The sequence below is a fragment of the Ammospiza nelsoni genome, chromosome 12, assembly GCF_027579445.1.
Source record: "Ammospiza nelsoni isolate bAmmNel1 chromosome 12, bAmmNel1.pri, whole genome shotgun sequence".
In the NCBI taxonomy this organism is placed as follows: domain Eukaryota; kingdom Metazoa; phylum Chordata; class Aves; order Passeriformes; family Passerellidae; genus Ammospiza; species Ammospiza nelsoni.
Window position 1 is genome coordinate 7,890,381 of NC_080644.1, and position 26,337 is coordinate 7,916,717.

Below are 26,337 nucleotides of genomic sequence, written 5' to 3' on the forward strand. Positions count from 1 at the left end.
CGAGGGGTGAGCATGATGGAGGGCCAGGAATTACCAAGCTTCAGAGGAGCTGCAGCACTCCAGGCAGCTGGGCCAGGCTGGGCATTGTCAGTGCTGGGAGTTGCTCTCCCACTGCAGAGGCAGAGCCAGCAGCCTGCTTTGGAGACCCCACCTCCCACCAGGCTGGAAATCTGGGCTGTGTGGCCGGGATTTCACCTGGCAGCTCACCCAGCCACCCTACAGCACCCAGCACGCCATGGCCACAGCATGGAGCATCCCCAGCTCACCTGGCACCTCGCTGTACCCTGCACCTCTCAGGGCAGCAGCTCCCAGCTGCAGCTTTTTAAAGCTCTGAGCCCTCAGCTGCAGGGGATGATGTGTGTGCCCATCCTCATCCTCGTCCCCATCCCCAGCTGCCCCAGCTCTGCCCCTCTTTACCCGAGGCCGTGCCAAAGCCCCGTCCCCTTCCCGTGCCACAGACAGAGAGCACAGACAGCAGAGGCTTCCTTTAAAGAGCTTTATTAGCTGCAGCAGGTCTGATGGTGGCAGGCTGGGGGGCAGCAGGGGAGCAGCACCCGGGGGGAGGCTCGGGCCCCCCTCTCTCTCCCCGCAGCTCCGGCCCCAGCGGCCGCGGTCACTCTGGGGACAGCAGGGACGGGCTCTGCTGTTGGCACTGCGGCACAAGAGCCCCTGGGCCAGACCCTGCCGGGGCAGCGTGCTGCTGTGGCCTGGAGGGGAGGGATGCTTCACCGGGAGGGGGCCGGGAGCCACGGCAGCACGGGCGGCGGGATGGGCTGGACGGGGCTGGAGGGTCAGCGCCCCATCCTGAGTGAGATGCGAGGGGAGAGGAGTGATGGGTGCGAGGGGCCAGCGCCCATGGCACAGGAGGTGTCTGCCTTCCCGGGCACACACGGAGCACGGGCAGCTGCCTGGCTGAGCGATGCCCGAGGTGCCAGCAATGTGCCGTGCCGTCCTTCCTCTGCTGAGCTCAGGCCTTGACGTGCTGGGGGCTGCGGGGCAGGCAGGGCAGGGCAGGGCAGGGCGGGGGGATACACACGGGCTGTAAGATGGAGGCCGGAACTTAGACACGCACTGTGGGGCTGGAACCGAGCAACTAAACGGGGCAACCTACAGGAACAGGCGGCTGGGTCTGCGAAGCACGGGGGAGGGCAGGGAGGGTCCCGTGGGGCGCAGAGCTGGGGCACAGCACAGCCCGCGGCACCGCCCGCACGAGGCCGGGGATGGGGACACCACGCGTGGGCACACGCCCTGGCCCCGGGCACAGCCCCGGGATGCAGCCGTGGCACCGGCGGGTCCGGCCCCGCGCCGGGCCGAGCCCTGGCACCGCCGGGCCCCGGGGACGGGGAGGGGGCGAGGGGCGCTGGACAAGCCGGGGGCTGGGGCCAGTCTCTGGCAGGGGCTGCGGGACCCTCGATGGCCCCGCTGAGTCCGGGGCGCAGGGGGGCTCCGGCGTCCCCCCGCAGCGCCCACCTACAGCACGCAGGAGGCGTCTGCCGAGCGCTTCTTGAGCTCCCTCCCGGCTTTGTGCTGGTGCTGGTGGTGGTGTGCGTGCGCTGAGCCCGGCGCTGCGAGCTCTGCCAGCGGCGCCTCCCGCAGCTCGGTGTCCTGGGGGTGCCCCGGGCCCCCCGCCGCCTCCACCCGCAGGTACGCCTTCACCTTGTGGTGCCGTGCCTTGCCGTCGCTGGAGTCGATCACCCGGCACTCGTAGGTCCCCTCGTCCTCCAGCTTCACCCGCGACAGCCGCAGCTTGTGGGAGATGTTGCTGCCGACCACCTTCACCACCTGCCTTGGGGCAGACGGGCGGTCAGGGACCCCCAGGACTCACCATTGCCACACCAGACATTGGGGTCAGTGCCAGCTCCGACCGTGTGCCACCACAGCACGCCATGCCCCAGCTGGCCAGGCCATGGTAGAGGCTGGTGAGGTTGGTGTGGGGACCAGCCCAGCCTGGGCCCGCGGGATGATGGAAACCCTGGCTCGCGCCCGGCCACGCAGGGCTCGGAGATCGATGCGGAACCACGCTGGCTAATTAGCTTTTCTACCAAATTGATTCGCTCTCAGTATTTATCACCCAATGAAATTTAAGACTTACTCACTAGCCAGAGCCGTGGCTGCTCTGGGCTGGGTCAATAAATCAGATTTATAACCCACCCCGAGGCCCCTGGCTCTGTTCCCTATAATCACACTGGATGGCAAAGGCCGTTTTTCTACTTGCCGCTGCATTTGTTAGCTGAGGATTTTATGGTGTTTGGAAACGGGGCTGGAGAGGGGCAAAACCCACCCCAAACAGCACAGGAGGCAGCATGGGGACCAGGACCCCTCAGTGTCCCCTCACTGTGGGGGCATCCAGTGAGGGGACACTGAGGGGGGGCATGAAGACACCTGGCCACATGTGCACATACAAACACCCATGAGCACACACAGGCTGCTGCACTCAGCTGCCCTGCACCATGGGCTGCTGAGAGGGAGCTGCTGCCACAGGTCACAGCCAGAGCCACCCCAACAGCATCTCAGGGCTGCCCAGTGGCCTTGTGCAGGGCCAGGAGGTGCCAGGCCCTGGTGCAAGTGTGCCCAGATGATGAGACTGTCATGGGAAAGGAACTTCAAAAAAAAAACCTCGTTGGGAGAGCCAGGAGTCACTGAAATTAATGGCTGGGAAATTTAGAACTAATAAAATAAAACCCCAATTTGCTGGTGCCACCAGTGGCCATGGAGCCGCTGCCCAGCAGGTCACTGAGCCTCAAGAGGGGAGATTTTATGATGGCACATAACTGCTGTGGCTCTGCCAGCACAGGCAGGGCAGGGATGGCCCTCACTGCCCATGGGAATGGGGCAGAGCCCCTGGCACGGCCAGGATGGGCAGATTTGCTGTGCCCAGCCCCAGCTCAGCCCTGTGCTGTGCTATTGGATTCAAAGGCAGAAAAAATAAACCCAAACCCATCAAGTTTCACTGCTCTTCATCCCTGCCGAGCATCTCCAGCACCAGGTGTGTTGGTGGATAACACACAGCCAAGGGTGCCTGGCACGGTGGCTCCTCCTTGGGATTTGCATCCCCCCTCCCTGTTTGGCCCTGCTGTTTGTTCCCAGTCCCTGCTGTTGTGGCTGCTCCTCACATTCCAGCAGAACCACCCATGCTCATTTACCTCCTCCATTCCATAAACACTTAATGATCAAGGACATTCGAAATAACAACAAACAAAAGAGGTTTGAAGCTCCAGCCTCTCCCTGCTGGCTGGATCTGGAGGAGGCAGCAGAGACCTCGAATGATTCAAAATAAATCCTGGTTACACTCGCACACCCATCAATTCCATCCCAGCGTGCAATTAACTGCCTAATTATGCTGAAACATGCACGGGTTGAGCTGAGAGGGAATGCTGGCCCCAGGGTGGCTCCGTGCACCCTGGAGCAGGGCCAGGGTGGGACGCAGGGAGCAGCAGCCCCCCAAGCTCAGCAGACAGGGTCTGGCAGAGCTCCAGCAGCAGTCCTGGGACTTTGATGCTTGTGGGGCAGGGAGCCACAGCACCCTGGTAAGGAATAGATCCTGCAGGAACCTGCTTAATTTTGGATATGGATTGTGGGTGTCAATTAATCAGAGGGGACACGATTCCTGGAGGGGGTTTGTTACCACCAAGAGAACCATGCACTGATCCTGCAGATGGGTGCTGCAAGGTCATGCTCTGCCTTGGGAAGGGTTCCCCAGGGATGAGAGACTGATCCTGGGTGTGGGGGGCACCCATCTGAGAAGCCACGGGTGCCTGACCAACCCTATCCCCCCTTGCTCACTCAGTGAAGGAAAATGGGAGTGCCAGGAGAGGCTGCCGGGTGACAGTGGGAAGGTTTCCAGCACTGCTCTGTGTCTGTGGCACCCCCAAACACAGGGACAGCCGGGGGCCACTCACCTGGCAGCAGAAGGCCAGGAGTGTTTTATTTAACTGGTTAGTGGCTTCTCATTGTGCTCACATGAGCCTAAATGGCTTTGGGATGCTAATCCTCTGAGTCAATTGGATTATTTTATCCCTGGCAGTAATGTGTCACTCAGATGCTGGACGAGGCTCAGGGTGCAGGCTGTGCCTTTTGGTGCCAGGGAGAGCAGGGCAGCCACCCCTCACCCAGGTCACCCCCAGGTCTCCCACCCTGGATTTCCCACTGGAACCAGCAGGAAGTCCTGCTGAGCCCTCAGCAAGAACCATCCCCCAAACTCACGCTGATTTTTGTCGCCTCTTTCCCGGGCTCCTCTGGTGGTGATGATTGCAGCTGTGGAAAAAGCAGGGGAGGGGGGGACCAAAGAGGGAAGAGAAATGGTCAGCTCAGCCCACCAGACCCCTTCCCACTCCCAGGATGGCTGCCCCAAAGAGGAAGGAAGAGGGAGAAGGGGGAAGAGAGGAGAGACTGCCCAGTCCCAGCAAACCCAGGCACCCAGGGCAGATGAAGCCACACTGGGTACCCGGGATGGGAGGGACCAGCAGCAGCACAGCAGCCACAGAGCACGGGGTGCTCACCCACAGCTCCCACTGCACCTCAGCTCCAGGTGCTCCCCACGATCCAGGAGTGGGGATGGAGCCCTGATCACTGTGGCATCACTGCTGTGGAGCTCTGTCCCCATCACTGCCAGCCCCTGCAGCCCCTGGCTGTGCATTCCCAGTGCCCCCAACACCCCTGACCCTGCCCACCCTCGACCCCTGGCAGCTCCCCCCATCCTGGCAGCACTGCCCTGAGCCTTCTCAATTCATGGCAGCACCAGCAGCAGCCCTGCCAAAGACACTACAATAAAGGCTCATTAAAATCCCCAAAGCTGTTTCCCATTCTTTGGCCCTTATCTCTGTGTGAACAGAGAGAGAAATAAAGAGAGGCTGTTTGCTGGACCACTACACGGGGAAACAGGGGACAAGGGAGGGATGGAGGGTGCAGGGCCAGGAGGGATGGGCTGGTGATGAGATAGGCAAAGGCACAAACACAAGCACAGAAACGAAGCCTCAGCCTGGGACGGGTCCTGGCAATGGGCCAGGCACTCCCTTGGCTGGGAAGGACGGGCAGGACAGCCCAGCCCCGCTGTCCCTGGAGCATCCTCAGTGCAGTTGGACATTGAGCAGCCCATGCAGCCATTAATTGCACCACAAGGCTGCTCTCTGTCAGAGCAGAGGGTGAAACGCTGCCCTGCAGGTCTGCTCAGCACCGGGGGTGCTGCTGTGGGTTGGGGTCCCACCAAAACCCAACAGGGGCTGCAAACAAAGCCCTTCCCCACGGGAAATGCAGGCAAGGGCTCTGCCTCAGGGGCTCTGCCTTTCCGTGCTGCCGTGCAGGAGGAGGACGAGGGGCATTACCTGACTGGAAGCCCACGTCTGTTTGTCCGTCCAGTCCTTGTGGTTGCGGACGTACCACCACTGGATCTCCAGGGAGTAGGAGGGGGAGCCGCTGCCGCGGAAGGAGCACGCCATCTCCACATCCTCCCCGGCCTGCGCCGTCATGTCGTGCGGGGTCTCGGTGAAGAGAGCTGCTGGAGACAGAGCCGGGGCTGTGGGGCCTGGGGGACACAGCACTGTCCTGGGAGGGACAATGCCTCCAGCCACACGGGCAGAGCCACCAGGAGTGCCTGGATCCTTCTCTGGGGGACACAGCACTGTCCTGGGGAAGGACAATGCCTCCAGCCACACGGGCAGAGTCACCAGGAGTGCCTGGATCCTTCCCTGGATCCTTCCCTGGGGGACTCAGCACTGTCCTGGGGAAGGACAATGCCTCCAGACACACGGGCAGAGCCACCAGGAGTGCCTGGATCCTTCCCTGGGGGACAGAGCACTGTCCTGGGGAAGGACAATGCCTCCAGCCACACGGGCAGAGTCACCAGGATCCTTCCCTGGCCAAACAGAGCCAGCCCCTACAGCAGAGCAGGCAGGTCCCAGCCATCCCCAGCTTCTTTCCCACCCATGTCCCCTGACCACCCCCAGCAGATGTGCCTGCCCCCCAACCCAGGCACTTTGCAAAGAGCAATGGGGGGAAAGGGAAGGAGCAGGAGCCTGTGCCCCCCTGCATCCCTCAGAGCCCTGCCCCAGAAGGAGTGCAGGACCTGCCACACCTCTGAGGCGAAGGAAATAAACAGAGCATGATCGCATCTCACTCAGATCAGGACATAACTGCAAAACAAATCCTCACTTAATGCGGCCCCAAACAGGCTCCCACATGCCATATGGTTTGCTTTCCTCTCTCAAAACAAATATTGTTCAGAGATGTAATTAGAATTCTTTTCATCTCCTCTGGAGAGACTCGGTTGTTCCCTGGTACAGGCGGCCCCGGCGCGCAGGGCACGGCAGGCGCTGCTGCCACCACCGGCGCAGTGACACCTAAGTGACACAGCAAGGGGACAGCCCTGCCAGCCCCCTGCACACCCCGGGCACTGCCCAGGCTGCCCTGAGTCTCCTGTCCTCACTCACCACCTCGGCTCACAGCCACAGTGCAGGTCCCACCAGAGCCAGGGGAACCCTCTGGGACACACAGCCTGTTGGGAGCAACACTCTCTGCAGCCCTGATCCCTCTGAAAACCAATTATTACCAGCCCAGACAAAAAGTTAATACCTCTAATATCTCCCTGTCCCTCTGGACACATGGAAATCCCATCCACTTATCGCTTTCCTTTAATCCATCTCAGCAGGGAACAGAGGAAAATACCCAGCGCTGGGGTTTGCCAAGGCAGGGTGTCCTGGTGGGGTTCCAGTGCTGTTCCCACATCCTGCTCATCCAGAACCTGGCACAACAGAATGTGGATTCTGTGCTGGGGAGTGGAGGGAACTCCAAGGGAACAGCTCTGGTGACTGAAGGCTATAGGAGGAGCAGGGGGGTCAAAATGTTCCTCTGTGCTCCAAGTGGTGCTGAGGCTTTTGTGTCATTTCCCAGCACTCACCCACCCATTCCCTGGCTGCAGCCAGGATCAGCTCTTGCCCCACAGAATTCCTGCAGGCAGGAGCAATGGCCAAAGCCAGCGGGTCCCAGCAGAGCCTGCACCAGCCCCAGCCACCACAGCTCCAGCAGTGCAGGGGTGAGGGCTCCAGCCAGGTCCAGATTGCTGTGAACACAATTAAAATCTGCTCCCACAGACGGGAATTTGGCAAATAAGCTGAGGAAGGGCTGGATTGAATCAAGTACCTCCTATCTTTGTGACTTTAATTGGGAAGCGTATGTACTAATTAACCCCAGAGCTCAGCCACCTCCAAGCACATCCAGAGGAGCATAGATCCTGCAGATGGATACCGAGGGTCATCACCTTTGCTGGGGACACATCTTTCAGCTGTGCCCTCCAGCAGCACAGTGTGCCCTCCCTGATGGATGCCGTGGATGCTGGCCCCACCTGGACAGAGGTGACTCACTGTCCCCCAGCCCTGCCCCTCACAGGGACACCAGTGGGATCACAGTCCCCCCAGGATGCCCCCAGACTGGGCATGGACCCTGCACTGGGTCAGCCAGGTGGCCTGGACACTGCCCCTGAGAACAGGGACAAGTCACCAGCTCTGGCCACAGCCCTGTCCCCACAGTGTCCCAGTCCCTGCCCACCCCAGCCCCATCATTCTCCCCCCACTGACACTGGAGCCACATCCCCACAGCAGGAGGGAGGGAGGGGGCCACTGCTCCCTGTGCTTTATGGGCTGCTACCTGTCATAAACTGAGAACACCAGGATCAATAAATCTTCCAGGAAATAAAAATCAGAGGAAATAAAATGAACTCAATGGGGAAACACAGATAAACAGAATTGAAAATGCCTGCTGGGACAGCTTGGTGCTCTCATAAACCAGAGGCAGACCTCTGTGGACACCATCCCTCACCTTGGTCACGCTCTGTACGGGGAGGGGGCTCCAGCAGCGGGGATGGGGCTGTGCTGGGGCAAGAGCATTGCCCTGAGGACCTGGAAATTACCTCAGACCCCTGCTCTATCTCCCTGCCTCGTCTGTAGGCCCCACACAGCACAGAAAGCCCCTGCAGGACTCTGCCTGCCATTTCTCAGCTGTGCCAGCTTCCACAGCCCCCACAAGGCACCAAGGACAACACCAGAGCAGCATCACGGCACCAACTCAGGCTAATTGTTGTGTAAAGATGTACAAAGGACAATGAAATATGCATTGGACACTTCAAACGCCTGTAATCACCCGGTCAGCGCGGGTTCCTGCTCCGGGAGGGATTTTTTCCCTAAGCCGGCAGTCAGAAGCTTTTTCTCTGCCCCAGCTCACTGAGCTGCAGCCGGGCTGGTGGGTGACCAGTGCCAGGTGGGGCTGGGGCTGGGGCCGGCTCCGTCCCACGCTGGGCAGGGACAGGGGCTGGGGGAGCTGAAATGTCATTCTGTTCCTGCTCCTGCCCACTGGAGTGTCCATCCAGCCCCTGCTCTGTGTCCTGCTGTGGGGCCGGCTCTGACCTGCTGGGTTTGTGCTGCACCACTGCAGGAAAAGCAAATGTGTCCAACAGGATCCACCACCATGGCACTGTCCCCAGGCACCCACAGCCCGTCCGGCACCGTCCCCTCTCCGTGACAGACATCCATGACCCCTCCAGCACCCTCCCCTTCCCGCGGCTCCTGCGGCTGCTGGACAGCGCCAGCCCCGGCACAAGGAGCGCCACAAAGGCCCCCGAGACACATCCCGGCACACGGACGGGGACACCCAGAGACAGACGGACCCTCCTGGCGGCCACAGGACGCCCAGCCCTTGGCGCAGCCTGCCTGAGCAAGAGCCACCCCGGGGGATCGGGAGGCACCCTCCGGATGGATGCAGAAGAGAGCTGGGTACTGTCCCAGCGCCTGGTGACCCACACTGTCCCCACCGCGGGGACACCGGCTGAGGCACGGGGACAGGGCTGGCAGAGGCCGCTGCACAGGCCGGGCTGCAGCCTCGCTGCCCTCCGCGGCCAGGAGCAGCTGTGGATCCTCTCCTCCTGCCAGGGCTGCTGACCCCGGGGCGCGGCGAGCTCATCGCGGCTGGAGCGCGGCGCAAACACGGCGTGACGGCCGCGCCACCGCTGGCACAGGGCAGGCGGCCCCGGCCCCGGCGTGAGCGGGCAGAGGCTTTGGCAGCGAGCGCTGCTCTCCTCCAGCCGCCTCCCTTCCCTCGGGACGCTCGGGCTGGAGCATCGCGGCCGCGGCTGGGGCAAGGAGGCTCCCACCACACGCTGGGGGTGGCAGCGCCATTGCTCTGCCCCTCTTTGCTGTCATATGAGCAGCAGAAGGAGCTCAAATTTGCAGCATGTGAATTAAAAACAAAACAAAAAAATGCACCTAACTCAGTGGATGTGATTAGGGCAGCGCTCACCTGACCAGAGAGCTGGAATTAACCTTGAAAACTGCAGATATTTCCAACAGTGCTGGGCTGCCCCAGCTCCTGCCCCCAGTCTTCCCACTCCCCTAATGTTTATCCCCCTCAGCAAGAGTGAGGTCAGTGGGGAGTGTCTTCAGTCTGGCCCCAGATACACAGAGCTTTGTCCATGCAAGGAGACTTGCTGCTCTCATCTGGTTCCTGGGGACTCACAGTTCTCAGAAAATTCCCTCCCAAGGGGCCCAAGGAAGAGCTGCTATTTGATATTTAAGTAGCAAAGCCCTAAAAGGGCCTTTTTTTTGACAGCTCCCCATGGGGCTCCGGCAGTGTGTGCAGCCAGCCTGCAGCCACCCCTCACTCTGGTGCTGCTCTCAGCCAGGGGATGGCTCCCAGCAGCCAGGGGAGGATTCTCAGCTGGAATCAATAGGAATGGGATGGGGCAGACATGATCAGCCCCCCTGGTCTCACACCCAGCACCCAAACACGAGCCACCGGCACCAGCAGCTGCTGAGAGCTGCCCACAGCACACACAGGGGCTGGTGCCCAGAGCTGGCAGTGCCCGGTGCTCATGGACACAGCACCCTCCTGCCCAGCTCTGCCCACCCCATCACTGCTGAGCTCATCCCAGCCCAGCTTCACACGGAACACACGGCACAAGTCACGATTGCACCCGTCACAACCAAGCCCAGCCAACATCCCCGGTGCTCAGCCGGGCACCCAGAGCCGTAGGGAGGGCACAGCCAGGCAGGAAAGGGCCCTGCAGGAGGGGAAACAGCCATGGAACAGCAGAGCTCAGAGAGAGCCTGAGCTGTCGAGGACAGGCCCAGGAAGGGTTGCCTGTCCCGAGGTGCACAAATCCCACTCACACCATGAACCAAAATCCCAGAGGAGCTGTGAAGAGGAGAGGGCCCTGCAGGTGCCCTCCTGGGCATCCATCTGGCCCCTGGAGCAGCCCCTGATGAAAGAGGCAGCAGTGCAGAGCCTCCAGCTCCCTGGCCCACTCCAGGTGCTCACTCCAGCCCTGCCGGGCTGCCCACAGCCCCCAGACCTTGTGCAGCCGTGCCGGCTCTCAGTTCATTCCTGCCTCGCTCGCAGGGAACGTTATGATTAAAATTAGCTGTCACTGTCCTAACGTAATAATTCCCAGTGTCTGGCCCGTCGTCTGTCAGCCGCTTCAAGGGAAGAGAAAGCCCAGACGTTTGATGAGGAGAGGTGTCAGATGTAATTGCGTTGAATGACTGCACGAACAGCAGCAGGAAAAACACATCGCGTGGAGAATTCCCACCAGGAAGTGTGCAAAAATCCGGCGGAATGCAAAGTGTTTATGAAAGTAATTGATAGAATAATCACTGGGGTGTGCGGGAATCACTGGGGTGAGCAGGGCAGCGCCCTGGGGAGCCGGGGCACCGCTCCCTCCAGCCTCCAGCCGCGGCTCTGCTGAGGCGAGGCGGTGTCGCCTGCACACCATGCCGGGAAGGAGCCGGGCTGCTGCTCCTCACAGCACGGCTCCCCTGCCCCGCTCCAGAGCCAGCAGGCTGGGAAAGCGGCTGGAGCTTCCCAGCCAGCACAGAAAGCCGATGGCAGCAACCCAGTGTGCACAGGCTGCAATGGGGGGCATGAATAATTGAAGGCGCCAGCCTGAGGAGAGGAGAGAAGAAGAGAGAAGGAGGAGAGGCAGCACTGTGGGTAGGGAAGGGATGGTGGGAAGAATCCTGCGGTTCAGATGCTCTCCCGGGGCAGTTGGAGCCCATCCTGGCTCCATCCTGGTCAAAGGCAGAGCCTTTGCTGTGGTGGCAGGTAAAGGACTTTCTTTGATTGTGACTTTTCCCTCCCCAGAGCCGTGGCTGCCCTGCGAGCAGAACGCCGCTGCCCACTGTGGGGTGGCAGGATGGGGGAGCCGCCCGCGCTCCAGGGTTGCTCATGGCTGCTCCCGGGCAATTCCCTCGCTGCATCCGGCATGGACAAGTTAAAAGGAAGATCGAACACCCTCCGGGGCCGTGGCAGAGCCGTGGAGGCTCCTCCAGGCCTCCAGCCCCGGGCAGAGATGGCGGCGAGCTCTGGGCGCTGCCTGCTGTGGGCAGAGCCCGGCAGGACCTGCCCGTGCCCGGCAGCCAGAGCTGAACCCATCCCACTGCCCACATCTCCTGCTCCACATCTCCAACCTGCTGGACTCTCGTGGCGTGGAGGGAAAGCTGCACCAGCCAGTAATGAAATGATCAGTCTCCGATCTGCTAAACAGCGATTTATACAGGTTTTCAGCACACACAGCTTTTATCAAATTGGTATTCACCTACTGAACACAAATGGCTTATTATACATGACCCACTTATTCACTGCTTTTCAGTATCGTTAATAAAGGTTTCTGTTGTGATTAAGTGAGTTGCTGCAGAACTGCTCGAGTAGCAAGCTGTAATGTGGCTCCAAAGTGCACTCGCCCTCCCAGAATATTTCATCTCCTTGGCTTCCTGCTCCCTCGCAGCGACCATTTCACTATTTATTTGCCTATTGCTGAATTTCTGTGGGGAGCAGCGGTGGCTAATGGAGGCTCTTCACCCACCTTTCCATCTGGCACGCCAGCCTGGCAGGTCTGAAAACTCTCCTGCTGTGAGCCCCCAATGCAGAGGCTGATCACCCTTCCCTGGGCAGGCAGGTGCGGGACAGCACGAACTGCGGGACCCCTCACACCTGCCCCCTGGCATGGCCCGAGGCGCCGTGTGCCCCGAGGCTCCTGGGGGCAGAGATTCGGTCCCTCCGCACACGGGAGGCCCCGGAGCCGGGCGGGGGAAGAGCTGGGACTCGGGCACCCAGCGTGTCCCCGTGGCTAAGATTGAACGCACCCGTGTCACTGCACAGAGAGCGAGGAGGGTCTCAGCAGCCTCCTCGGAGGGAGCTCGGTCCCCTGTCACCTTCTCATACCCACGAGGGAGCTGCCCCTACGCCAGGCTCCTCACCGGAGGGTGCAGGATGCAGGAAGAGGTTCCCCTTCCCAACCCGGTGGATCCCAGCGGGCTCGGCAGCACGGACCCGCCGAGCCACGGTGCACCGGAGGAGCGGGAGGCGGCGGGGAGCCCCTCTGCCGGGGCGTGGGGCACCGCACGGCGGGGCGGGTGGCGGCACCGGGAGGCGCACGGAGATCTTCACGGACGCGGGGTGCGGGTGGTGGCGGCGACACCGTGAGACACACGGAGACGGGGTGCGGACGGCGGCGGGCACCGGGAGGCGCACCGGGAGGTTCAGGGACGCGGGGTGCGGGTGGCTGCAGGCACCGGGACGCACCGTGCAGAGCCCCCGATCCGGCAGCCCAGCGGCGAAGGCAGAGGCCGCTCCCCGGGCTCCGGAGACGGGAGCGGCGGAGCCCAACCCCAGCTCGCCCCGGCTGCGCCCCGCTCCTCGAGCCGCCGGCGCGACGGACCGCGGCACGGAGCTGCCCTCGGCGGCGGAGCCCGACCGGGATCCCGATCCCCCGCACCCGTCCCGCTGCTCCGGCAGGAGCCGCCCCGACCCGCCGCCAGCCCCGCGGGGCACCGAGCCCAGGCAGCTCCCGCCGCTCAGCCGCCCCCTTCCCGAGCCCCGGCCGCCGCCGCCGCCTCACCGCTGCCCGCCGCCGGGGCGTCCCACGGGGGGTGCCGGGAGGCGGCGCCGAGCTGCAGGTAGAGCCCCAGGTAGTGGAAAATCCCCAGGGCCAGGGCCAGGGCGCCCATCTTGCCGCGGGCGCGTCCGTCCCGGGGGCGGCGGCGCCGCCGGGCCGAGCCCTGTCCCCGGGGCTGCGCCGCGGTCCCGGCGCCGCCGCGCTGCGGAGCTCTTCCCTCGCGCGGAGGGCGCCGCGCGCCGAGGCGGTGCCGCGGCTCGCCCGGAGCCTCCCCCGCCCGGCGGAGGGATCCCGGCCCGCGCGCACCCCCCAAGTTTTTTTCCCACGGTTCATCCCCAAACTGCGCGGGGCGGGGCCGGACCCGCCGCGCCCACCCGGGACCCCCGGATCCGCCGGGAACCCCCCGTGCTGCCCCGCACCGCCGGGACCCCGATATCGCCCCACCGGGACCCTCCCCTGCTGCCTCGCACCCCAGGAACCCCCGGACCCGCCGGGACACCCCCCGTGCTGCCCCGCACCGCCAGGAACCCCGATACCGCCCCACCGACACCCCCCAGTTCTTCCCTGCACCGCCGGGATTCCTCGCACCGCCCCGCCCGGACCCCTCCGCCCCCACTCGGGACCCTTCGGCACCCCCGACGCCCCCCGTCCCGCCAGGACTTCCCGCCCCGCACTGCCGGGGCTGCCCGCACGGCCAGAGCCCCGCGCACGCACGGGTCCCTCGCGGGGAACGGTTTCTCCCTGGCATCCCCGGCGGCCCCGCTCCCCGCGGGGAGAGGCCCCGGGCGCCGCCGGTCCCGGCCCGAGAGGCTTCAGCACCCGGGACAGCGCCCGGCGCGGCTCCGCCCGACCAGCCCGGCACGGCACGGCTCGGTCTGGCACGGCCCGGTACCGCCCAGCCCAGTGCGATCCAGCTCATCTCAGCACGGCCCCAGCGTCTGCCGAGGCAGGGCCGGAGGGGCAGAGCCCGGCGGGTGCGGTGCCCGGTGCTCCGGCCTCACTTCAGTGCCAGGGCCCAGCTGGGGGCACTTGGAGGGGTTTTCGAAACGTTACAGGAGGAACAAGGACACGCGTCCCCCGTGTATCCTGATCGCTGTCCCCGACTGTGCAAGACTTGTCTCAAAAGGAAAAACCTGCCCTGGGGTGGGTTGCAAGCTCACGTGCACCCTCAGAGCCCGGCTGGAGTGGGGACAGCGGCACCAGAGAGAGCGGGAGCAGCCACCCCGCTCCTGACACGAGCAGGATTTCATGGAACCGCTCAGATCCCCACGTCCCTTTGGGTGCATAAATCCTGAGGCCAAACCCACCAACACTTCCAGAGCTGTGCCTCACAGCGGGTCACAACCACAGCACCAGCACCTGTGCCATTCCTACACCTCTTCTGAAAAGCCTAAAATTCACCAAGGGGCCCCGTGGTGCCATCTCAGCGTCCTAAAGCCTGGCCTCAGCACCAGGGGAGGCACAGAGCAGGCGTCACTCACGCGAGAGTATCTGCATGCAACAGAGCAATCAAAAGGATATTATGTGCTCTCTAGATAAACAGAAAAAAATCAGATTATTTCAGGTGTTTTCTGCCATGAGATGACAGATGTTGGCTGCAAAGAGATGCTTTAAATTGGATTTGAAAATACTGACTGTATTTCCTCAGCCTTCCCTTGACAGGGCTCCAGAAAGAGTGGGGGGATTCTTCCCATTCCCCTCCAGCAAGGCAGGTCCCTGGCCAGTAGCTGTGCTGCCTCATACCTGCTTTACTAATCAATAATTAAAAAAAAAAAAAAAAAAAAAAAAAAAAAAAAAAAAAAAAAGTTGTACCTACTGCAGCATTTGCTGCATGTCAGAATAAAGCCTGGTTCAGAGCAGAGCATTGATCTCTGCCCAAGTTCATTACTCCCTCTGGAGTTATAAGCTGAGGGAAGGAGGGAGCAGCAGTGACAGACAAATGGGCACCACAGCCATGCCCAGCTGCATTTACAAGTTTCCATGACTGGTTGGGATCAGAGGGTCTCACTCTGGGATGGCAACAGCACCAGTGGCAAAGGACTTCAGGTGTCCTGAGGTGAAGCTGCCTGGAGCTGCTGAGCAAACACAGCTCAGCCAGGGAGCAGCTCTGGGCTGGATCCTGGCAAAGCAAAAGCATCACATCTCCCAGAGGCATGAGTGGAGGCAAACCCCATGCACTGAAACAGGGAGGTTCATGTGCCAAAGGATGGGGTTTGTGAAGCCCTGAATTAGGGGGTTTTTACACTGAGAGTTCATGTACTGAAAGATGGAGTTCGTGCACAGGGTCAATTGCAACAGGAGAAGCAGCAAAGCCAAGCACTCGTGTGCTCCACATTTTGGGTGACTGGCCCAGTCTCGTGGCTGCTGTCTGGCCCAGGGTCCACCCTCTGCCACTGGCCAGCAAGGGACTAAAACCAGGCCCACACTGAGGTGGCAGCTATGAACTGTGCTCCCCCAGACTTGGCACCCCAATTTGGGAAGCTCCCACCCACAGGTGCAGCCAGAACAGAGCTGCAGATGTCACCCAGTGGTGATTGCACGTTCCAGGCATGGACAGGGGCTCCTGGCTCCAGCCCAGCTCCTGCACCCCAACACGAGGGCAGCACATCCCCACTGGAGGCCGAGGCCATGCAGCTGCACCTCGAGGGCTGAAACCTGCCCGTGCACCACCTGAGATATTTAAATCATGTCAGGAGGAAGCAAAGAGCATAAATTCCTCCTGGAGCCAGGAACACCTCCAGAGGCAGAGCCTAAATTAAGTCCCATTTCCAGCAGATTTTCTGCCATCACAGTGGATGAAAAACAGGGACTGGGGTTCTGCAGGACCCAGCAGAGAGCAAAGTGCCAGTGCCTGAGTCTGAAGCTCGCTGTGAGGGTTCGGTTCTCCTCCTCAGTTGTAATCCATTGAGGCCTCGGGCAGGTGCTGCTGCTGCGGGTGCAGCCCCCGTGGTGTGACAGGGATGCGGGGGGAGCTCACTCGCACACGGAGGCGGGAGCAGAGCCAGCAGCACCGCTGCGGAGCGGGTCCCTTATCTGCTCTCTCGTTATTGCTCCGAACGGCCGGCACCGCCCTCACAGGGCTTCTCTTTCAGCAGAACGGGCCCAGGGACTCGCTCTCGAGGATGAAACACTCCTTATCTCTGCCAGCGCCGGGTTCTGCCCACTGCTCAGTGCTGCTCGGGGGGGCACTCGCCAGATGGAGGAAAGCAGCGGGCACTTCCAGAGATCCCAGAGGCACCACATCCACCGTGGGCACAGCTCGTGTGCCTGTGAGGTTTGCATGTGAATTCCCTGGGACACCTGTCCATCAGGAAAAGGCAGCCTGCAAAGCTGGAGGGTGTAGTGGAGTTCAGAAGAGCTGGATGGGGTTGGAAGGGGAAGGGGGACAGCCAGATGAGCAGCACCTCACAGGCCATCAGGCTCAGGGGGACACACAGACCCTGAGAGGCACAAAGAACATCCCTGGGGACACAGCTCTAACCTGGAGTTGCCCAAGGACACCCAAAATGAAAGCAAGAGCATTGGTCCTTCCTGCTGGCTCCTGAGTACTGCTTGTGCTCATTCCAATGCCAACACCTCATGTTCCCTTTTGACAGCAAAAGCTGCCCAGCAAATGGAAGAAAAAACCTCAAACCCCAAACCCCAGAGCTGCTGCAGCACTGGGGTCTGCCTCATGCATTATTTTGAAATTCACCTCTTTAAGGGTTCATGCAGGGCACCCCAAGGCTCAGCTCTGAGCTCTCCTGAGGTCCAGGAGCCAACACTGGAATTTGCATCTGCCTGGGAGAGTGAATTGGGTTGTTCATCTCTCTGACGGGCAGAATAAACACCCTCCACATTGATACCGAGCTCATTTCTGATACTTGTTTAGGGACTTGACAATTCCTGTATAAAAGGATTTCCTTCCACAGCTGAAGTTTGACATTCCTGCATTATTAGATTATTTGCAAAGGTCTGCGTGCGCTGCAGGAAAACAACGCTCCCGCCAGGCAGCATTAGAGCCTGCTCCCGCACAAATCATCCTGGGCACAGCCAGCCATGGAAGCAGAGCCTGTTGGATCCCCTGGAGCAGGGAGGGAGCAGCCAGGGAGGCAGTGAGTGGGAGCTCAGGTGAGCAAACACAACCCACCCACCCAAACCACGACAGCCGCAACAGCATCAAAAATAACAGACCCAGCAGGAGAGGGGTTTTGGGGCACAGCCCTGCCTAGTGGCATGACCTGGCTGGGAGAGCAGTGGGAGCATTTCTGGGCAGGGACACGCGGTGTTTTTGTCCCCCTGCCTGTTTTGGGATGGTCACAGCCCTGTGTCTCTGGCTCCCCATGCTGGGGAGCCCTGAGAGTCCCAGCACAATGTGGGAAAGGCAGCAGGAACCCCCCACCCCCAGCATATGGGGGCTTTGGGACTCAAAGGCCTCTGCCCAGAGCAGCCCCTGCACAGGGAAGTCTCCAAAGCATAAAATTCAGAAGAAAATGACTTGAAAAGAATTATTTCTTCAGAGAACTCAAGCCCGTTTCCAGGCCATTAACTCCTTCCTCTGCAGAACCCACCACCAGGTTCCTGATGGAGAGGAGCAATATCACAGGTGTCCATCACTGTGGAACAGTTCCCTCTTTCCAAACAATTAAGCACTAAAAAAATTAAATGTAAAAAAAAACCAAACAAAAAATACCACAAAGCAACCACCCCTTCCGCCTCCAAACAATTTCCTGCCCCAAGAGAAAAGCTTTCCCTGAGAGCAAGGCCTTAAAAGAAAAAAAATATTTTACAAAATCAATAGTGTAAGTGACTTATTTCGCAGCTGATGGTTTGCTCCCAGTGCTGCCAGCCTCTCACTGTATTTAGCACAGCCTCAGTCCCTCCACTGGGATATCAGGAGATGTTCCTCAGACATGATTTACACTCATTTCTCCCCGTTTAGGGAGGCTCAGCCGGGAGCGCAGCTGAAGATGGATTTGGACACACAGTGAGGATGGTTGGTGCCTCTCTCCTGTGGCCAGGGGGAAATGCCATCAGCTCCTGCCACTCGCAGCAGGAGGAATCCAGTGCTCCCACCCGCCCTGACACAGCCAGCACTGGGGCTCCCACTGCAGGGATGGTGTCACCATCCCTCTCCCTCCCCCTTCCCCAGGACTTGCACCAGGATTTCCCCAGCCCCAGCCAAGCCCAGCCCGGCCTCAGCCCAACCAAACCCCACCGGGGCAAGCACCTCCATGGAGCAGAGGAATCCACAGACCGAGGACAGCATCTCCCTCATCGTTTGCTGCTTTCCTACTTTTAAATCCTGCTCTGGTGCTCAGCTGCAGAGCCCTGAACAGTTCCCTGGCAAAAGGGCATCACAGTCCAGATGTCGGGGTGACAGGCTCATCCCTGCCTGCAGCAGCCACTGCCCACAGCTGGTTTCAGCCTGGGGCATCCCCAGGGGTCAGAGCTCCCCCCACTGCACCCCAGGATCCTGCTGCAGAGGGAGGCGTGAGGCACCGTGGGTGCTCTGCTGAACAACACTCTGCCAGCTCCTTTCTCCTGGAGGGCAAGATTCCTCCTTCCCATCACCAGAGTGCCCCATCCATCATGTTCCCTCTAATTACCTTCTCATTTACCTCTTCAGTCAAATCTGTTTACAATCAGAGATGAGAAAGCACAGCCCAGGGAGGGGTACAGTGGGGAGGGGTCTCTGTCCCTGCATGTTTTGCTGCCCTGTGCCAAGGCTGGCCTGGTACTCTGAGAGCAGAGGGGGCAGGGGAGTGTGGCTCAGCACAGTGAGGGCTCACAGAGGAGCCAAGGCCACCAGGCTCCTGTCACCAGTCCCTGCCATCACTCCCAGCAGCCCAGAGTCCCACAGGTGCTGCCTGTGGGCTGTGCCAGTCCTGCACCCTCTCCTAAAACCCACATTTAGCTCAAAAGCCAACAGTGATGCTGCTGTTCCAGGGCCACAGAACCAGCAGGGTTAAAGCAGGGCACAAATCCCCCTGTCTACAGCCTATGGCTGCTTCCTCAAGGAAATCTGTTATTAGCTCCACCTTTTAATCCTCCCTCAATTACAATAACGTCATTCTCCACAACTGCCAAGACTTGGGGTGCTCATCCTCACACCTCCAAGGCTTTTCTGTGCTGCTCAATATGACAGCACAAATGAGCTGGCTAGGAGCAGCACATTAAGCTGAATAATTACCTTAATTAATAACAGTGTGCCCAGGTGGGCCCCCAGCCTCTCCCAAGGACCAAGGCAGAGGATCCAGTGTTTCCCAGCAGTGGGGTGTGGGGCCAGAGCGTGGGTGCATGGCAGGGCCTGCTGTGATTACCAGGATCAAAATCAAGTGGGCTCCTTTGGAGCAGTGGGGTTCCTCCCTCTGAAAGAGCTTGGAAATTAGAAGAGAATAATTCGTCATCCACCTTGTAAAAGCCTGATTTGCAGGAACCATCTCTGCACAAATTCCTCTGCAACATCTGGAGCACCTTCATCCATCACAGGGACAGTGGCTGGGCTGGGTGGGATGAACACACTGCCATTCCCTAATCCCACAAATTCTTCTTTCAGCTGGGGAACACAATACTCATGGCAAGGCACTCCTGCTCCCCAGGGGCAGCACCACAGCCCTGAGAACTGTGAGGGACAGTGCAGGGGTGGCACCCTGTCCCCAGCCCTGCAGAGGGAACACCATCTCACCTCACAGGATGCTGCTGAGCCCAGGCCCCACCATAGGCTGTGCCCATTCCTTCTCCTGATCCAGGACAGCACTGACTGCTGGCAGCTGGAGCAGTGCCAGGACCCTTTCCTGCTCCCCAGGGAACCCACACACCACAGCACCACACTTTTGGTTCCTCCAGCCCCTGTCCCTTGCTGCAAGAGCTTCCAATGTGAGTTCACTGGCACAACCCCCCGTGGCAGTGACCAACATTTCACTCCCAGCAGATGCTGCAGGAGGTTTTCCCCATCTGAGAGGAGCCAACTCAGAGCAGGGATCATGCACTGCACACCCACAGCAGCTCACCAGCTGTGCATGGAAATGATCACATGGATCACATGTTCACACACACATGCAGCAAACAGCAAAACCAGGTTTAAAATGGGCACTCAGATTTAAACTCACCTTGCCCTTAGGCAATTCACTGAAGTTTTCTCAAGACCTTCCCTGCCCTTTTCTCCCCCACTTCTCACCTGAAGCTGTTCCACATTCACTAAGTCCTCTTTCTGCCCTGCCTCAAACTCTCTGTCTGAGATCCCTCCCTTTCTCCTCAGCTCCTCCAACACAAGCACAGTGTGATGACACAGCCAGTTATCTTCCAGGGGAAACCAGAGACCAGCTCTGACCACAACTCCATTGGTGAGGAAAGGGAATGATTCCCAAAATCAAGTAAAAACCTAAACACATCTGAAAACTAAAGGAAAAAACACCTCTAAGGAAGCAGATTGAAAACAGAAGAAAGAAATGAGAAATTTGACAAGTTCTGCACAAAAGAAATATATTTTTGCAGCTTTTTGTGGCTGCTGAAGCCACGACTTCCATGCTGATGCCCTGAACACCAGTGTTCAATAGCACCAGGCCAGCAGTGCCTGTGCAGTCAGGATTGAAGGAAGCCTTTAAGCTTGCCTGACAATGCATTTTTCTTGGAGATAAAAAATGAATGCTGCCAGCATGCAAATCTCTCTAAATTAGGCACGGCCCAGCTTGCGGGAGCCACGATGGCTTGTGATGACAGTCATTAACTTCAGCAGCAGAAAAGAGGATGCAGGAAAATATCCTCTGCTACTTCCCATCCCAGCTGGGAGTCCCAGCTCAGGGAAGCACTGAGTCTGGCACAATGACACCCAAAACCACACTGTGGCTGATGAGAATGAGCTGTGGCCCCTTTCCCTGGGGCAGGCAGGGCCATCCCTCTGCTCTCAGGGACTTGCTGCTGCTCCAAGGGCCAAGCTCCCTGTCCAGGAACCACAACACTGGTTTTCTACTGAACAAGCACAGCCAAGACCAAAAACTGACTGTGAAAGCAAGGCAATGGAATTTGGGGATGGCACTGCTTACCTCCCCTCACTCTTAGTTTCTGGGTAAAACCCCAATGGACACATTCCCTCTTTTCCCTCTTCAGGAGGGAACAGTGACCAGCCTGTGCCAGAACCTACTTTCAATTCCCACTCACCTTTGGGAAGATGTAACAGGAATGGCTGATGTGGCCAATTCCTGGATCTCAGTGCCACTGAAGAAGGGATGAACTGGACACACACCACCACCTCAGCCTCCCTGGTTCTCATCAGAGAAAGGGTTGTACATTTTCATTAATGGATCAGGCTGGAATAACCTGCCAACAGTCTCTCGAGCCAGGCAGGCTTCCTCTCTGCCCTCCCTGCCACACATACATTTGTATTGTTTCACACTGATCTTTGGCAGCTTGATTTAGGAGGGAAAAGATAAAAAAGATGAGAACCTCATGCTGGCTTTGTGCTGGGTATGCAGCTGCAGCCCCACTCACAGAACACTGCTCAAATAACAAACCAGCAACTAAAAAAAAAAAAAGCAAACTATCTTTAATATCTCCCAAATCCCATTTAGAAGCAGTTTCATAGAAACATCACTTTGATCGTGCAAGAGAGGCTGGAGGAGGGGCAGGAGGAGGGAGGATGGCGCCAGGTCCTTGTGGGCAGACACAGAGGTGTCTCAGAAATTCTCCAGCAGATCCAGGATCCGTTTCTGCTCACTCTCCCTGAACTCCTGGTTCTTCCCATCGCCGATGTTCTCCGCGTACTCTGCAGGGAGAGAGAGAGCACAGGGACACAGGCTTTGAGTGCCACAGCAACAAACAAAGGGCCACAACTCCTGCACACACCACAGAGGAATCTGCACCCACACTACTGCAAACAGCCACATGGGAATTAATGCAAGGAGCATTGATAGTTTTCCTGCCCATCCCCAGGGTTAAAGCTTTGCGTAACAAACACCTGCTGACACTCATTAAAGCTTCTGTGGCAGACAGACACAGAGAACTCCCTGCTCTGGCCCAAACACACAGCAGCACCCAGGAGCACCCATTCCCTGGCATGGGAGTCATGGCATTATGCCAAAGAAATGCCAACAGTACCATAAATCACTGCAAATCACCAGCTTCCCAGGTTCCTTTGGACACTGAGTGACATCAGGGAAGGTCAGGCGGGGTCTGTGACAACTGTCAATCATTCCCAACCCTGGGTTTAACCTGTTGACTGTCCAAGTATCCTGAATGAGGATTTTTGCCCAGGAGACCCCAATTCCTCCATCTACCCAGTGCTTTTAACCACACAGAAGAAAAGCCACCAGTTGAGATTTAACTACAAACTAAACTACTTGTCATCAGGCAGAGGACACCAGACCCTGACCACAGTCATGCCCATCCATGTACACGGCCAAACAGCACAGAACTAAACATTCCCTCTGTAGCTCTCCTCCCTGATATTCATTTGGAGCTGGCAGCTCTCATCCCCTACCAGCTCCCTCCTTCCTGCAACCACAACCTGCATTTTCAAAGACGGTTTAAAAAGAAAATATGAAAAGCAGGTTCTGAGCTGCAGAAGCAAGGAGCTGAACAAATCTGAGGAATCAGGAGCAGGCTGATGGTTAAGACAGCACTTCCCTGCCTCTGCCTGCTTGCATTCTTTCGCTTCTTCCAAACAAACAGAACAGCTTGTATTCAGCACTGAATGGTAAGTTGCTGCAGAAAGTTTGCTTTAATATTTATACATTTAGCACAGCTACACGCTCTGAGCTCCATCAAAGCCTTTGTTACAGGAGCACTGAAAGCAGTGGGGACAGGCAGAAGTTAGCTGATGTGGGAGTCTTCCCTCCTGTGTGTACACACTCTCTCTCTCCATGTAAAAGCAGTAGAGTTCTTTACCAAGCCTCTGGGAAAATATTTTTAATATTTATAAACCGCTCTGGTACCTGCAACATGAGCAGGTGGTAATGCTGAGGTTTGCTGCAGGTGAACCTGAACTGCCCACTGTCCCAGCGAAGGGACCAGATCAGGGCAGCTTCTCTCAGTGTATGAGCTGCTCTGCACAGCTCTTAAAAGCAGCAGAAAGCTCCTGGCAAGGAGGGATTCCCTGTAGCTCCCTGTGCATGGACTGATTGCTGGGAGGCAGCTCAGCCCTGCCGTGCTGTGCGGGCTCTGGGCTGGGCTGGGAATCCAAACTCAGGCAGGAGATGATCCCAGTGCACAGGGATGGGGTCCCCTTCTTAGCTCAGGCTCCCCTCTCCCCTCAGGCAGTACCAGAGCCTGAGTACTGGGGCAGCTGGAGGAGCCAGCTCTGTCCCCAGCAGCCCCATCAGGGTAAGTGCCTCTGGAACAGCTGCAGTGGATGTGTGATGGAGTTTATTGCAGCCCAAGGCAACACTTCCCACCTGCAGTGGCCTCTCCAAGCCCAGGTGAGGGACAGCCATGGTTTCCAAGCCTGGCACAGCCAGCAGCTCTGCTCCCAGCTGTAAGGATGGCCAGACTGCTTGGACTAGGGCTGGAGCAGGGAGCCACTGAGTGGCACTAATGACACTGCCCTTCCTTTGTACTGGGAGATCACCCAAACAAAAACAAGACACAAATTCTTCTTATCTTGTCCAAAAGCTCAGCATTTCTCCTTCTAAACATCTAGGCTTTGTAAGACTAAAACCCCTGTTAATCTAAGGCAGAATGTTTACTGGGTTATGACAGCTGCTAATGCTCATTTGAAGCATTAGCAGCTTGAAGACACCAGATAAAACCCCCAGAACCAGGCTTAAAAAAGTAAATCTCCAACCGAGATTTTATGTATTTACTTTTTTATTTAAAATTCCACCACTTCACTGAGACTGCTAAAAAAAAATCAAATGTAAGCTGCTCCTGCCAACAGTTAACCAGAGCTTACACACTGCTGTAGCTACACAAAGGGAAAGGGCCCAAGATTGGTTTCTGCTTCATTAGACAAAATACAATGGTTACAGAACAGTAAAAATCAATTGGGAAATACTGAGGCTTGTAATGGATATTGGAAGCTCTGGAGCCTGCACAGATGGAGGCACCGTGAGCCAGACTGAGCTCCATCCTCAGAGCACACTGACCCTTCCTTTGTGTTCACCTGTGCTAACAGGTTTGGGCTGGAATGTGCAGCAGACATTCCACATGCCCAGCTCCCAGTGTGCCTGCTCACCTGACACCAGGTGTGAGGGGGGGCTCAGCAGGAGCAGCTCTGACAGAGCTCCTGAGGTAGCCAGGATCAATGGCAAGTCCCTCTGGATCAGTGAGGAACAGGGAGATTTGCCATTCCAGAGCCAAGTATCACTTCAGAGAAGCCTGTGCCTCACTCCATTCCCAATGACAGATGGAGATCAGGCACCACCCCAAGATACAGACACTGCTGCCATCCCCAATCCAGCCTCCATCCCCAAAACATCTCCCTAGCCAAGGTACACACCACTCAAGTTGTTTTCTTCCAAAGCATAAACTAACTGTCCTGTCGCAAGAAATGCTTGATCTTCCAGAAAAAGGAAGTGTGGGAGGACTGGTCAGCCTGCAGAAATGCATTAATGAGCCTCCTGTTATTCCCTGCCCACTCCTCCCCCTTGAAAGCTCCACCATAAGAAAACAGTCTCGCTTCCTTGCTTGCATCGTAAGTAATTCTGAGCCACCCCAAGGGATCCATCAGCTGTCAGGTTGCCAGAGAAACATGGAGAATATGTAGGCCATAAAAATCAAACTAAAAACTGAGCATCTAATTAGTATGCAAAAATAGAAATAAAAACTGAACAAGAGCAAAACACTGAACGAAAAGTAAAAATAAACCAGCCCTCATCTGTCCTGAGAGCAAGTTGGGAAGTAGCCTGGAAACATTTTCCAGCCAAGGCTCAAGCTCCTGATCTCTCAGGCACTTGCAATAAAGTCTTGTGCAGTTGACTCCAGGGAAGTTTTGGAAGCCCCTTGCTACCCCAGCATCCCAGCAGCAAACTGCAGGCTCCACATCCAAATCTCTGTTCCAACCCCTTGGCTCCCCTGGGAAGCTGTGTCCAGGGAAGTGACTCCTTCAGAGAAGCAGGTGCATGTCCCTGGTGCTGCTGCTGTTACAGGCTGGTGAATCTGTGCTGACTGTGCATGTGGACACAGGTGTGTAACTACTGAAATGCTCAAATTTCAGAGCCCAGACTGCAGCTGAGCCCAGTGCTGCTTCTCAGGTCCCACTGCAGGACTTCACAAGAAATTTATCTACTAATAAATTTATCACTGAGGTTATGATTATTGTCATTAAAAGTCTCTAAAACTAGCAAGTTTAAGAGTTGGGGAGAGCTGCAGTCAGAGCCCAAACTCTGTACCCATCCCTGCATTATTAAGAAGCCAACATGCCCCTTCAGGCAGGGAATGTGCTGCTGCTGAGAGCTCCAACCTGCACGACCCTGAGCTTGCAACACCCGATGCAAGCACAGAGAAAGTTTCACAATGCAAGTCACTGTCTGGGAAAGAAAGAATCAGATGAAATTTTAATGCAGCTGCCCTCCAATTCAGCTTGGTATGTAAGTCAACACCCCAGAGCCGTGACCGTGAGATGTGCAAATCCAGCAGGGTGTGCAGACAACTCCCCCAGGGACACAAGGCCCAGGGCAAGTGTGGGAATCTGAACAGGGATGTGGCCATAGTCCACGTTGGAAAGGGGCAGTTTAGAGGCAGGAATTTTCAAGTATCAGAATTAAAATCAGAAAAGACATCCTATGCAGCCCCCCTGCTCAGCAGCAGGCATTAACTTGCACTTCATTGTTAAAGACAGGGGCCAAAGAGATTGCCTATAGCTGCAGGTAATTTCACACTGTCAGAAAATCACTCTTGATTTTGTCATAGCAGCCAGCCCTCTGATTCCTTTTTTCCTGCATATGAGAAGGGAGAAAACCGACAGGTTTTGCAGGAAATAAGCTGAGTGTACCTGCCATTGTTGAAGTGGGGGCAAGAAAAGCCCAGGAGAACATTGTTGCTCCCCAAGAAAGCAGAAACAGTGAAATACAGCCCACTATCCCAGAAATGCTGTCAAGCTTCCCTTCCCTCCAGAAGAAAAATAGACTCCTTTCCTCACACTGAAAACAACACAGCCCCTTTGGAGCAGATACATTCCATAAGGAAGCATCTTCTCCAGGCAGCTCTGGTCCCCTGCTGTTCTCACTAAGCCTCTCAGCTCTGAGGGGCCATGGGAAGAGGCTGAGTCCTGCCCTTCTCTCCCCCAGTTCCACTGGCTGCTGCTGCTGAAGGACAGCAGGCTGCAAAGGAGGGCTACAGCTCAAATAGGCATTGCTCTAATTCACCATGAGCATTAAAAATAACAAGCAGTACTTTAAAACTGGGATTGCAAATCACAACAGCTACATTTTAAAGCTATGGAGGATACTTTAATGCTATAATCCCTATTAATTTGACACTAAGAACAAGACAAATACACCACGGGTACTAATATGGTGCAGATGGTAAAGTGCAAGGCCATGTTAATG

The 26,337-nt window shown here is 57.6% G+C and overlaps 2 protein-coding genes across 3 annotated transcripts in view; both read right to left on the bottom strand.

Moving 5' to 3' along the window:
• Positions 1-482: 482 nt before the first annotated feature.
• Positions 483-13,081, bottom strand: VSTM2L (V-set and transmembrane domain containing 2 like). Of its 2 annotated transcripts, none has more exons than XM_059480896.1 (4): positions 12,878-13,081; positions 5,322-5,491; positions 4,204-4,254; positions 483-1,782 (listed from the first exon to the last, which is right to left on the bottom strand). In XM_059480896.1, exons 1-4 carry the CDS (start codon positions 12,984-12,986, stop codon positions 1,471-1,473), a joined length of 642 nt encoding a protein of 213 aa, XP_059336879.1. In that variant the 5' UTR covers positions 12,987-13,081; the 3' UTR covers positions 483-1,470. The 2 variants fall into 2 exon arrangements, with proteins under 2 accessions (XP_059336879.1, XP_059336878.1); XM_059480895.1 differs by having other exon boundaries at positions 5,322-5,494; positions 12,878-13,018.
• Positions 13,082-21,373: 8,292 nt separating this feature from the next.
• The window catches only part of CTNNBL1 (catenin beta like 1), a 47,585-nt gene continuing 42,621 nt past the window's right edge, over positions 21,374-26,337 (bottom strand). Inside the window, exon 16 of the mRNA XM_059480717.1 lies at positions 21,374-21,617. Within this exon, the coding sequence (XP_059336700.1) occupies positions 21,529-21,617 (89 nt within the window). The 3' untranslated portion in view covers positions 21,374-21,528. The remainder of the gene's footprint in view (positions 21,618-26,337) is intronic.